The sequence below is a fragment of the Lytechinus variegatus genome, chromosome 11, assembly GCF_018143015.1.
Source record: "Lytechinus variegatus isolate NC3 chromosome 11, Lvar_3.0, whole genome shotgun sequence".
NCBI classification, from domain to species: Eukaryota; Metazoa; Echinodermata; class Echinoidea; order Temnopleuroida; family Toxopneustidae; genus Lytechinus; species Lytechinus variegatus.
The window spans coordinates 11,991,743-12,006,622 of NC_054750.1; the positions used below are offsets into that span (position 1 = coordinate 11,991,743).

The following is a 14,880-nucleotide window of genomic DNA, read 5'->3' on the forward strand; positions in this document are numbered from 1 at the left end:
TCAACAGACAACTTCACATCCGCTCCTGAAAGAAAAAAAAATCATCAAGAACAATCAAAATATTGAAATATATGCATCATGGAGCAGCTGCTAGTAAATGACGTCACAAATACAAAATTTAATAACTTTCTTAATCTTTGAGGGGGTTTACTCAAAGCCTCACCAATGCCCTTTTTATTATTTTTCTCATATTTTTAAACAAACTTTTCGTGAGGGCGAACTGATGCACATTCTTTAAAATCAGTTGATTGTAAAAACTATTCTGATGGGGACAAAAAATCATTCTTTTCCATCATTTATTATTTTGATTGGGACGCAAAAATGATAATGGATAAAAGAACTTACTGGTAATATTAATGTCTGCGCAGCTCCGGAAGAGGTACGGTATATCAGGATTTCCGGTCACCCATTCGGCGGCCTGTCGAATGAGACGAAGGGTGTAGGCCCCAGTCATGGAGGGTATGGTAACCTCATGGCTCCAAGCACTGGTGAAGATAGAGAGGGTGGGTGGAGTGATAAAATGAAATATCAATTAATTCATCTATTCAATCCATCAATTATCAATCAATCAATCAATCCATCCATCCATCCATCAATCAGTCAATCAATCAATCAATCAATCAATCAATCAATCAACCAATCAAATACATTCGAATCAAACGACATATCCGTATATTTCGTTCATCTGTCTTGAATCTGTGTTTTTCTATTATATTGTCAATTTCCCTATTTTGTTCATAAGTGTTTTGTTAGATTTTGTTAATAAATGTATTCCATGATCTTTACCTCGCTCTAAATAATAGTGCGTCTCAGAAAAATTATACCTTTGGTTTAAAAAGCAATGTCGTTTTCATTACTGATAAAAATTCGTCGATGTTATTCATCCAAGAACTTTGCCTGCTTACTTTTACCGATGTATGACGTCATACACGAAAGGGGAAAAATATAATTCTTGAAATGATTTCCTTCTTGAAATTCAGAAACAGTCCGTCGGGGGATTCTTGGGCACCTTTTCTTTCATTAATGCGTAAATATTGCATCAATATATAAATATATATATATATATATATATATATACATGCATATATATAAAAAAGAGAATCTAAGCTTTGAAAAAATGTGTGTCATCTTTAGTTTATATGTTATTGTCATTACGAATATGGTAATAATAATAATTATCGATTTCCGGGATTTTCTGGGACACACTGTACCACCATCGATCGAATTCGCCTTTTCTCACGCCTCGTCTGGAAGACGCCGGCTTTGCAAGGTTGTATGAGGTTATTACAATGCATATTTATTAAGATAGCAATCTTTCTTCTGGCGGTCTGGAAAATAACTTCTCTATTTATCCTTTTGTTTTGCCATACAGACTTCAGTTTAAGTCAACATCGTACATAAATCACCATTACGAATGAATACACACGCGTAATACAAGATTGGTGTATCGAATAACAAAAACGGGAACTCAAGTAGTACAGAAATTTGACTGATTTTTGCAATGAACGTGTATAATCATACCAAGACTTAATAAACATTTCATACATCATAATAAAACACAAAGGAATACATTGGTTTCGTGAATTGTGCGACATCATCCGTTTCCTCATTCCAATATGAAATTACGATGTACGATTTTGCGCAAAATATGCGAAACTTGAAAATGTTATAATTCCTCTAGTTAACATTCGATATTGATGATTTCTCAGTGTCTCACTGGTTTTAAGTTTTCTTGAGGTGGATTTGTTCTTTAGAATTTTAGTAGGCCTATATACTTACGTTGTGTCGTTGTCACTGACATACGCACCCTCTGTCAAGTTGGCCTGGATTACCCCATCGTTTCGGTTGATGATCTCGATTCTATAACCACCCTTTGGAGTAATAAATAATAGATGATAAACACATGTAACCATGGTAATGGTATAGACATTTAGGCCCATATTCTGAACTCGCGTTTAAATCAAACTCTGGTTTAAAGTTGTGGTCTAACTATGGAGAGCCAATTGGGGCACAAATCTCTAACAGTACACATCCAATTTATTACCTCATATGACACCCAAATTGTCTGGGAATGATAACTGAAGTATTTTTCATCATTGTGAAAGCAAAGGGAAACAAAATAGTAAACATATCAAATATACAATATAAACAGAATGTTAAAATTTTTGGCTCCCCATAATTTTAGCACAGACTTAGACCATGGTCTAAGTTAAACCTGACTTCAGAATATGGGCCTTAGGAATTAATCATAATGTCCGATGAAACCCATTTCAATGCAATACATCTAGAAATTTATCAGGTCATAAGAATATAATAAACAAAATTTTCAATATGGGGAAGCATTATATAATTATATCGACGAAACAATATTTGCATTTACCAAAAATGTTTAGAATGGAAAATAATTTTGAGGATGTTCAGTAATATCTGTCAATGATGATATCATTTTCCCCACAATTTTGTTTTATCAATTAATTTTCAATCATCTTTTTTTGTTCAAATCAGGATGATTTTGATTAATTGTGATTTTCATGAGGGCTCCACATTTGTAGAGATCACCTATAGGGCATAAACATACATGACATATGGAAAATTTCTTACTAGTATTTACGCATTTCTTTCTGGAATAACAAAATGTAAAAACCTTAATATTAAAATAACGATTTTCATTCCAAATATCCCTTCCCTCTAAATTTCGATTAAACGTTTATTCCCCACTGATCATTAAGACTTTGGACTTCTAATTTAAATGGGATAAAAGGGGACGTAAATGTTGAAAATATTTATTTTAAAATGATTCATTGCATTATGAATAAATGAATAGATTTACAGGTAGAAAGGCATTTAGATAGACATTTTGATAGGTTGATAGGAGAGGCACTTAAAATTATTCTTGGGCAACATACTGTTCATACAACAATGAGTTAAAATTTTATCCAATTCTGGGTAGTTTTAATCCAATAATGTGTGCTTTGGGTGAAAACTACACAGAGTTGGATACATTTTTTTAACCAATTGTTGTGTGTACAGTATGTTGCCCAACAATTTAAGAGTGCAGATAGATAGATAGATCTGATAGATAGATGAGTAGATAGATAAATAGAATGATAGGTAGACAGACAGATACACTCTAAATTACAGGGATTTAAAATAAGTCCAGCTGGACTGTAGTTAGGGACCAGTCGATTTCTGGATTTAGTTTTAGTCCTAAAGACTTAAATTTAAATTTAAAACTTTCGAGATTTAAAAATGAATCTTAAGGATTCAAACTAAATCCGGAATTCGATTGGTCCCTAACTACAGTCCACGTGGACTTATTTTAAATCCCTGTAATTTAGAGTGTAGATAAATAAATAGATAAATAAATAATTAGACGTATATATAGGTTTAGGAAACATATAGAAAGTTGGAAAGACAGATATAGATAGATAGGATGATAGAACATTATCATAGATGGATACAAAGAATCAATTTCATTGCACCTTTTATTTATTTCAACACAGTAAGATGAAACCAGCAACAAGCTGTTTTTCATTAGCTTAATTCGTGGAATGGGATTTCCATAATGTGACAAAGCATTGCTTCACGAATGTAAGAAATAATAATTGCTTTGTATCACGGACAGACAGAAAGTACATTAACAATAGGCGTATATAATTGTCTCGACAAACACTCAAGTATATCCTCTTCGTTCTTAAACCGATACCAGTTGGTGTCTTTTTAGAACCACGTCATTAGATTTCAAGCATTACAACAAGCAGTGTTAAAGAAACAATCAAATGCATTGTAAAAACACTAAAAGGTATTTAGCTACCACTTGTAAATTCATTACCGAAGTAAAATTATCTGGTGGGGAACACCACATACTTATTTTTTTTGCCGTGATTGGTGTAAAATCATCGTCTGCTTTGTCAGACTACTTGTGGTTGGTCTTGAATTTGACCCATTTATTCTATTCAATGCCCATGTGTACTCGCTTGTACAAGGGACGGATCGGCGTCACAAATAGACAAAACCCATCTCGTTTGCCCTTGACCAATGTCAATTGTTTCGTCACAATGCTTTCATAGAATTCCCGCCCATTGAAACGGATACAATTAAGTTAGACGCTCGCATTGTTGTGTTAATTTCATTTATTGTTACACGCCCTCCGGCTATGGCAGACATTCATTTGTCATTCCATCAACGTTCAAACCAAAAATATGACATATCTATTTTACGAAACACATATTTATCGACACATGTCAAATGAAAGAATTTGATTAGATGCAAGGATATTAAACAGAGAAAAAAATATATTTCTAAAAAAATCTATTGCACCATTTCTACTATTAGCACTATACTTGAATTTTAACAGTTCATTAGGATTCATATTAAGTTATGCCTATCTGAAAGCGTATATGAGTTAGCGCCCAGTGTTGATATGTGTTCAAGTAGTTTTTATTTGTATAAGAAAAGGGGAATACATTATACAAACACGACGTTTAATTTCCACTTTGACTTAAGTCATATAATACAGTTTGTTTAGATTCAATTAATGTGTTTTGGGTGTGAGAGCCTGGTAAACATTGTCATAAAACTAACAATTCTTGTAAAAAAATAAAACATTTTTATGAGCTCGGTCTCTGAAAACCCCTTATTGCCATTTATATCAAGTAATCAAACGAATCTTAACTCTATGAGTTTGCTTTTTACTAAAAGTGTGCAATAAAGTAGATGAAATTGTCTGTGATAGATAACTAAACGGTCACAAATTAATGTTATATACGAAATAAAGTAACTTGGCAATAAACGTGGAATGTATTTCCGGTGTAACGGCGAGAGCATCTGTCGTAAAAACTGGTCTATAACTCTACCATTTCCTTAAAGAAAATCATGAGGAGCGGTCTCTTTTTCTCTCTCTCTTTGGCGTCGCCCCTTTTGTGTATATTTGAATAAGTCCTAATGTGATTTCAAGGGGAATGTTTATAGTAGCACTATGTAGTACAATATAAAAATATATCAATATCAAATTATGTTAGCCACTTCAGTTCCAAAAACTGTTCTCTCAGCGAACATTCGATGAATTTCTTCCTACCGGAAGGAACACACGCCATGGCTTGAAATCGAACCTACGTCCCTCAGATTAACAGACGAGAGCCATAACCACTAGACCACGACGCCCCACTTTATTTACCACTGATACTTCTTCAGTAATAAACTGTTCTATCGGAAGGCCAAATTCCTTGGGATTTTATGATATATACTTGGCTTGGAGTATGAAGCCCCCATGCATTTACTTAAAGAAAATCGTGAGAGGCGGTTTCTTTTTTTCTATCTCTTTGGCGCCGTCCCTTTGTCTATATTTGAATAACCCCCCCCCCCCTGAAAAAAAATCACACCTCTAATAAAAGTTAAAAAGTATTTTCTATCCATAATATGAATATGGGAAGCCATTGGGGCCAGAATAATACATGATGATAGAAATTAATAAGATAATCCAAACGTCAATCAACAACGTTAATGACTTATCAATCATTAAAAAAATCTAGTTGTTTCTTTATTTTAACGTTTTATTGATTTTTCTTTCAATATCACTGAGAAGCTCAGTTCCTATAGTAACTGTCGGATAGAATAAGACGTGTCGGATAAAATGTCTGACAAATCCTTTCATGAAACGCTCCCCAGGGTCCAAATTATCATTATCTTTTAAAAATTTAGGCCCTGATGGCTTTCCATAGAGGTTTAGTGATTTGTATAGGTCATTGCCGCATTCACATCGTTGAAACTGGCTCCAGGCTGATCAATGCCATTGCGTTATTTCCAATGGCATTTATTCGGTCGGTTTGGAGTCGGTTTCATCAGTGTGACTGAGCATTGGTCTTAGTTCTCTGTCGTGTGAAAGTGAACAGGTGGAGAAGAATAACGAACGTGATTATGGGTCAAAATGAATCATCAACTGATATTGTAAAATGAAAGTGATGTAACACTGACACTTCTGACAATCGGTTATTGTTAATATTTTCTTTTTCTTTTTGGTTTCTGCAGCACTTTTTCATGAACGCATTAACAAAGAAAATACAATAATACTATACATATAACTGACAAGCAATACATAGGAAAGAAAAAAAAACATTTTCTATTAAAACATATCGATTATTAGAAGGTTGCAGGGGTTGCCACTATAAGCTAAGCTTGACTGCGTGGCAACCCCAGAGAGGACACAAAACTTAATGCTGAAATTATATCTATTTTTTGACAGATCTTTTGACATGATATTAAGGTATTTTACCCTTGTTCCATTTCCCTCTTTTCCCTTCAAGTGGTAGATGAACTATTCATTATGGGTATATTTATTAATTCATTTATTTATTTGTTCATCTATCCATTTATTTGTTCATTCATGTATTTCATTTTATTTTTTATTTTTATTTTTATCAATTTATTTAAATATTTATTTATTTATTCATATATATTTATTTGGGGTCTAATGCCCCCGAGCAACAAATTAATGCTGATTATCATAACATTATTATAGTCAACCTATAATACTTTACGTTATGTATTACTCAAGGTAAATATATGAAATTGCGGAAGTCTATTCCAGCAATTGTTTCTTTTAAAACTCAATCATTATGCATATTACATGGGCTTTCAGTCCTATATCGTATACCTTGCGCAACTCCTGGGTGGAAAGCGGCATTTGAGTATATGTATTGTAGTGTATTCCATTATGAGGAATTCAAACATGGTTTTTATGCTGATAGTATAAAATCTACACCCCTCTCACGAAAAAAATGAAATGATTTGAAAATGTGACAATCTTTGCCCTGTGAAGATTTGCATGAAGGGTGTTGCCTATGTGATGCACCATATAGGCAACACCCCCTGGAAATCAGGTTGATGTGTTAACAGTAGAAATTTGACCAAAATCGCCTTCATTTTGTAGTGAAATTATTTTCCCTTTTCTTTCATTTTTTCCGAAGCCAGCACCCTCTCTCTCTCTATATATATAAATCGTTCCCAGGGTCCTGACTATGATCTGGTAAAGCTCTGCTATTCTATGACATGTTATATATTAATTGTTTTCTATATTGATTCAGTGAAATTCATGAATAGCCTTTTTTTCTTTTTAAAGCCTGCACAAAGGCTTGGGTTGCTTTAATGGCAACTGAATCGATTGATTGAAAATCAGCGTCCATAAAAGTCGAGGTCTTTAATCCAAAGACAGGTACTGCTTGTTACGAATTATTGTATCACAGAAGTTTTTTTTTGCTGGTTATTTACAAAAAAACTTCTTTTCCTTGTTTTGTATTGAGGCAACAACCGAAGCATCTGATTCTATTCAAGTTAAGGGTGTACGAGTCACATCAAAGAGACGTATTCCAAACCGGCCAACGGCATGTCATATAGGAAATAACGTCATAGATTTGGTCGGCCTGGATCTGTTTCGCCCGATGTGACTGAGGTAGAAAATGCCACTGGGCCAAGTAAACCCAAGTTCATCTGAAGATCTGTAACAATACACACAATATTCTTGGCTTACAAGTTCAACAGTACGGCCAACTATGAATTCATAGAATTATAGCTAAGCTGCGTAAATATGATTATTTTGTGGCGTCTCTTGGGAAAAGAGTGGTTCCTTTCATTTTTTAAATAAAGATAGTAAAGACAACTGTTAATTGATAGAAATAAGAATACATAATTAAACAAGAAGGAAAAAACTATTATGAAGTGTATGCAAATAAGAGAAATACCTAGCAGGCCCCTATTTGTATATTCATCCGATAAACAGGTTAGGTTGATTCGGACGACAAAGAGGAACTTTATTTGCCATTTCCACGGATGAATGCTATTTATTGGTTATTTTGCCTACACTCACTATGATTTCACACGCACAACAACAGGGGGTAATAAATAACTTTATACAGGTATCAATAATCTCCTATAACTTTTCATGGGAATGTAATATTCGAAAAAGGTACTGAGAGGCATTGCAAATATATGCATAGGCGGCGGAAGCGGGGGGGGGGGACATGTCCCCCCTAAATTTTAGGTGGGGGGGGGGGGGACGGTCCCCCCAAAAAAATTGATAACTTTTTTCTTTCTTTTTTTTTTGCTTGTAAAAAACTTTTTGGGGGCGCTTGTCCAATTTTTTAGGTGGACACCCCCTAATTTTTTTGTCTTCCGCCGCCAATGAATATATGGGGCTAGTTAAATGCGGAGTTTAAATCAAACATTACTTATAAAGGTATTATAGGACATGTTGATTAATATCCTACTTCAGGCAGTTAAAAATAAGTGAATTTCACTCGCCTGTCGCTCCCCTTTGTATATAGTGAAGGCATGGATCACTCAATATGGAGCGAATTGAGAGTGAGAAAAATATTCGAATGTCTTCCTCACATTTCACCTTTTAAAAGTCTAAAATCCACTGAAAAACAAGTGAAACTCTCCCTCTGTTGAAATATGGACCCTACCACAAAAGGTCCATGTTTAAAGCAATTTGAGTGAATCGATATATTTTTTTTTCTGACCAGAATCCCCTTCATGTTGTAATGAAAACCTTTTTTTGCTTGTTAACAAACCAGCTCTCCCTCTATAAAAATCGTCCTCAAGTCTCTAGAAATTTTAGTTAGAACAATTTTTTTTAATGCATGAACGTATAACCTCGAGCCAGTGAATTTGTCCGATCAAGGTTAACCCGTGTCCCTTTAAACTATTTTAACAGGTTGATATACAGCGTTGCATTCATGAAAATTTAAGAAGGGAACCATACTTATTGAATAAGGCAACAAAAGTCATTCAAAAGCAGATTTTCATAACAACATTCCGGGTCATCAGAGGTCAAATTGACTGCATTGACAATGATTTTGATTCTATCGATATGCCTATTTTTGACTTTTGCGATGAAATATGCTGGGTTAATATACAATATCATTGGGGTGTAAAGTCATTCAGGAATGCATTAAATAAAATATATGTTAAAACCCATATTTTTAAGTTCAATAGCAACAATTTACCCGATCTCGTTATAACACATTACGAACATGGTTAACTTATAGCCGAAATTACTCACTTCCTTCTACCCCTTTTCGCATTTTGTATAATAAAATTAATTTTATTCGCAATTCCATCAGATATATTGGGGTGAAAGAATGGAATTCTCTCAATTCTGATATAAAAAGCAGCACAACACTCTCACGTTTCAAGTTACTTTCAAAGTCATTTTTGTTCAATTATTTAAAGAACTCAAATCCCAACCTGTAATAGTATTTTATCTTCTTTTTTATCTCGTCTTATCTTCTATTCTGTTCTATCTCCTGTGTTTTTGCATTGTGTGATGATGTGTGAATGTGTGTGTATGTGTGTGTGTATTTGTTTATAACCCTTTTTATCAGTTATATTATTTGTATATTTGTAGGGCCCCGGCTATAAGCAGTCTTGCTTCTTAGGGGCCCTGACCATTAAGAAACTTGTAACCTGTTATATTTTGAATTTGTTGTATCATGTTATTTTTGTAAATATTTTTGATGTCTTTTTAATGGTCAATAAATTGAATTGAAATTGAATTGAAGAAAACATGTGGTGTTACGCGCTTAATGAATGTTGTGTATTATTATTCAATTCAGTTTCATTCTATTGTTCACATGCATGGAATTGGTTTTGGATAGCATACACACATCATCAACATTATTGTAAAAATAATCAATGACGTCATAAGTTGCTAGCATTATCAAACAATATACAGAAAACTTCCCCCTTTTAAAGGCTTTGCGTTTCCAAGGGTTTATCGTTACTCAACTAGAGAACAATATTCTTTTTTTAATAATGACGAGGTCTTCCGAATAGGCTCACTATCCAGGCGTCGCGAAATGTGACTGGATTTTTCGACTCAACCACTTCTTGGGAAGGAGGGGGGGGGGGGGGGTGTTGTAGATTTCGTTAATGCACGTATACTCAGCATTTGGATGGAGTTTGCTTGGATCTTAACAAGAGGACAGAAGTTCCATGTAATATTCTTGCCCCATTTTTATTCCGAGGACAGCCCCTTGAATGGCATGCACAGACCTATACTTATTGGCTCATTGCGCCATTCGGCTTTTGTAATACAGTAGTCATGGTTTAGTACTCAAAACGTTAAATGCTCACCTGTTCACAAAGGCAATTAAACGATGGATATTTACGTGGACCAATTAGCTTGAAAGCTTTTACTTGATCTGGAACACAATCAATTTGTCAATTTAGTTTCTAAACGGAAACTCGATGAGTGTAGAGTCGATCGCAGGGGGCCGGGCGGTGAAAGCGTGTTAAAACTGGTGGAGGGGTGGGGGGGGGGGGGGTGTCCCCTTTAGAAAAAAAAATGTGGCAATTTTTTTTAATGAACAAACTGTAAACAAATGTTTTGGGGGTCCCCATGCGTCAAGGGAGTGGGTGATTGGAGTGGTGTTATAATTTTCTTATCAGAATGTGTTTTTAATTGGGCCTCTTTTGAGCCCCTCTAATTGTCAATCCTGAATCCACCGCTAAGTGGAGGGGGGAGTAGTATACTCAAGGGGAGAAGACCTTAATTCATCTGGAAATATGAATTTCATAATGGAAACATACGTTTCCACCATGATAAACTACATTTTTATTCGTTTTTTTTTCAACATATGTAATTTATGTGAAAATTTTGTATGTTTAATCTATTGTATGTACTTCGTGACTTGTCGCTAAACACAAAATGACTTTAAAGCCAGGCTGACACTTGCACGACTTTTGGCCACGATTTTGTCGTGGCAAGTCGTGCCATTTTGGGGCACGAACTGGGAGGCTCCCGCACTGTTTACGACTTGTTCACGCATAATTCACGACAAGTTCACGACGAGTTCACGAATGCGTGTCCGTCAGTGTCCACATTGACACGAACTGGCACGACTAGTTCACGCATAGTTTACGCACTTCCCGCATTGGCACGACGAGTTTGCGCAATTCGGACGGTGTCGTGCTGAACTATTCGTGAAAACGACGTGAGCTGTTCGTGAACTATTCGTGACAGCCGTGGCATGGCGCGCACTGCCACGCACTGGCACGCATCCATGGGTGTCGATCGGTATTCTTGGTTGGGGGGGATGATTGACAGAAATGTTCATGTGGATGGGGATCTTTCAACATTACCCCCACTAAAATCACAAGTTAGGACATTTGAGAGTGGTTGATATGCATGGAGTTCTTGGAAATTCCTTCATTGTTGTAGTGTACTGAAAATTCAATTTGTCACAAGTAAGCCTATTCTAAACTAATACGAAAGAAAAGAAATGACAAAAAATTGTCTGGACCATGTACATAGTGATCTGTTTATTGAGCATGATGTATACACACACATATATGTATATATATATATATATTTATATATATATATCACCCTCACCAACAATGCGAGCGCGAAGCGCGAGCTGAAATTTTTAAGTATTCACATGAAAACAGGAAAAATGTACCTGTTTAGGTTTGTTTTTAGTAACTCACGAGGATAGATTAGTATATATCTCACTAGAGAGCGAGCTGAAATTCCTTTATATTCTGACCTGAAAGCTTGACATTCTAAGCATTTTTGGTACCAATGATTAAGATGGGTATCTAGAAGAACAATAGATGCGAGCGCAAAGCGCGAGCTGAAAATTTTGATATTTCGATCTGGGGGGCGTTTCATCAATATTTTCGTCCGACAAGTTGTCAGATCTGACAACTTTCCTGGATTCTTATTGGTTGAGAAGCACTGTTACTATAGTAACTGTCGGATAAAACAGGACTTGTTGGGTAAAACGTCTGACAAGTCCTTTCATGAAACGCTCCCCTGGAAAAAAAAGATAGTTTAATAGACGCTTTTACTAAAGAACAAGATATATTATATCCAACAAAAGATTATTGCAAATCGAAGCGGGAGTTCTTTTGAGGTTTAGAACTAAAAACGGGACATTCTATTCACCTATTTAATGATGAAAAGTATGGGTTGTTGGTACAGAAATCATGCGAGCGCGAAGCGCGAGCTGAAAACTTATATATTCCAATCTGAAAAAGCAGACATTTTGAGCACGATTTTAAATGAAAATCGAGTTGGTATCTCAATCTAACTTGCTGATTTCAGTGTAGCATTACAATCTTATTCTATTTTTAGTTGCACATGCGGAATTATTGGGGGGGGGGGGGCAAAGCGATATCTTTTCCCCCTGCCCCCCCCCCCCGATCGACGCCTCTGTGTATACAACTTCTCTTAAATCTAACCCGACTGGCAATATCTTTTTTTCTTAATGCATGATGATAAAATGCAGATTCGAACCAAAAATAATTATTAAGACTAGCACAAATTCCAAACTGTGTGGCTTCTCGTGCGCCATCGGGCTCACCGTCATTCCATAGAGCTATTACTGTAATAGCTATATGGTCATTCCTTAGACGATTTATCTTGCCACCCTTTTACTCTGGTTTATTTTTTCCACCCTTTTGAATTAATTGATTCATTAAAATTAATTTATTCACCACTGGTGGGATGAAACACCCTATCAACAAAAGTTGTTTTTCGTAAGGGTCCTTTTATGTCATGTGTTAAAAAATATCATATACATAAACATTTCATTCCTTTTCATATGAATCTCCACCCTTCTGTTTAATAGTCCTGAAAAGGAATGTATACACAAATTGCGAGAGAAACAAACTGATTGATGGTATACTATAATCACCATGATCAAACTTTATTTTTTCATCATCATCATTATAATTTTTCTACCTTAAATTATTGGGGGGGGGGATGATTATACAGGCCATCCCCCCCACTTGAAATATTGGGGGGGATATATCCCCCCCATCCCCCCGTGATCGACACCCATGCACGCATCCTCCCGCATCGTCCCGACGAGTTTACGACGAGTTCACGAACAGTTTGCGCATAGTTCACGACCCGGTCGCTAAATTTTGTTGACCAAAATTTTGAACATTTCAAAATTCTCGTCCCGACATGGCACGCAGTCACGACGTGTCACGACGTGTTTACGCACACTTCACGCCAGTTCACGACTAGTTTGCGCACTGGCACGACTTGAGTCGTGCCAATGCGTGACACAAAATCGTGCAAGTGTCAGGCTGGCTTAAGAAATGGTTTAAATACATTAAAATCAAATAATTATGGACTATACATTTTCAGATCAAATCCCTTTTCATACCATTCTCTTCTTTCTTTCTTTAATTCCTTCTTTCTTATTTCATCTGTTTTCCTTTCTCTCTTTTTCGTGGCATGAAATTATGTGGATGGTCGCCCCCACTTACAGTGCTGCTCCTTGTCAACCTTGAGGTTGAATACATTTATCTCTATATGTGCAAGGCAACCATCCCCAAATGCATAACAAAATTAAGTATATCTTGAGGATTTGAAGAAAAAAATTAACGTGAATACTATGTTTTGAGAATAATTATGAATAGATAATATGGCAACATTCTAGAAAATGCTAAATTTCAATCAGGTATATTGCATTTCAATTGCAAATGGCGTTGCGTTGTATTGGTTAATAATCTATAATTTAGAGCATGGATCTATTCTGAGAGAGACTGATATCGCAAATAAAAGTACACACATTCTTTCTCTATGAATATGTGTAAAAAGGAAATGTTCATATCTCCCCGATGAATAATCGGATATATGATATTTAATAATTTGAAATACATGCATTCGCAACTAGATACCTCAAGGGAATCTATATGAGATGAGGATAATAGAAAAATGAATGCGTGAACATTCAATTTATCAGAGTACTTAGACTGCCTATTGAGTTGCCATAGTAACCAACTAGACGACGACAATATAGTCTCCACAGGTAAACTTTTTATTTTTACTTCTTCAATCCAGTTCCTGAAAGGCAACCAGTGGTGCCTGCTCTTCGACACTTGAACACAGAGGCAGCGATCCGGGGGGGGGGCACAGTGCCACCCCCACTTTTTGAAGCACTGAAAAGGTACCCTTTTTCGCAAGAAAAAAGTCCCCTCACGAACGTGTACTGTGCCCCATTCACCTGAGGAGGAACCGTTTTGTGTGTTAGCAAATGCCCCCTTGCCTACTTGTAAGTACCCTTTCTCGAATCAGTGCCCCTTTTTACCCCAAAAAAGTGCCCCTCACAAGCGCGGTCTGTGCCCTTTCATACCTAAGAAGGACCCGATTTATGCCGTCAGCAAGTGCCCTTTTTCCTTTTTTTTATAGGTGCCCTTATTCGTATCAGTACCCTTTTTTACCCAAGAAAAGTGCCCCTCACAAATGTGGTCTGTGCCCCTTTCATATTTAAGAATGACCAATTTTACCTGTTAACAAGTGACACTTAAAAATAAGACACAATATTATCATTTTTGGATGGTACTACTTATGAAGGGTGAAAAAAAATTGTAAGAATAATCCTACGTGCTTCAGGTTTCATGAAAAAAAAAGAGGAAAGGAAAGAAATCGAAAGAGAGAAGGGTGAAGTATGATATCATTTTCTGAATATTATGTCAAAATCTATCACAAAATTTGATTTCCGTTTATAATTTGTCAAAACCTTTAGCTCAATCGCTTCGCTCGCTCACAGCTTCTTATAATTTTACGTGATACGACCTACCTAACCCCTTTAAAATGTTTGACTCATTTCACTACTGTAGATTAATTAATTTTTCTCTTTGTTTAAGATATATAGTGCCCTTTTCGAAAGAAAACGTGCCCTTTTTCCCTGTGTCCCCCTTCCACTTTCAAATTCGCTCCGCCGCCCATGCTTGACCATGCAGTTGCGAAACGTTTCCTTAACATTGTCTTGAAAGGAAATCTTAAATCAAATCAAATTAAATAAAATGTTTACATGTATGTAAAGTACATGGCAAGGTGATATCACCAAACACGAATAAACG

General features: G+C 35.8%; 1 protein-coding gene across 3 annotated transcripts in view; it reads right to left on the bottom strand.

Annotated features, from left to right (window-relative positions):
* LOC121423613 overlaps nucleotides 1-14,880 on the bottom strand; it is a 48,216-nt gene that overhangs the window by 23,606 nt on the left and 9,730 nt on the right. For all 3 annotated transcript variants that reach the window (XM_041618996.1, XM_041618997.1, XM_041618998.1), the window contains exons 3-4: nucleotides 1,780-1,871; nucleotides 346-485 (exon numbers count right to left, since the gene is read on the bottom strand). In XM_041618996.1, the coding sequence (XP_041474930.1) occupies nucleotides 346-485; nucleotides 1,780-1,871 (232 nt within the window). The remainder of the gene's footprint in view (nucleotides 1-345; nucleotides 486-1,779; nucleotides 1,872-14,880) is intronic.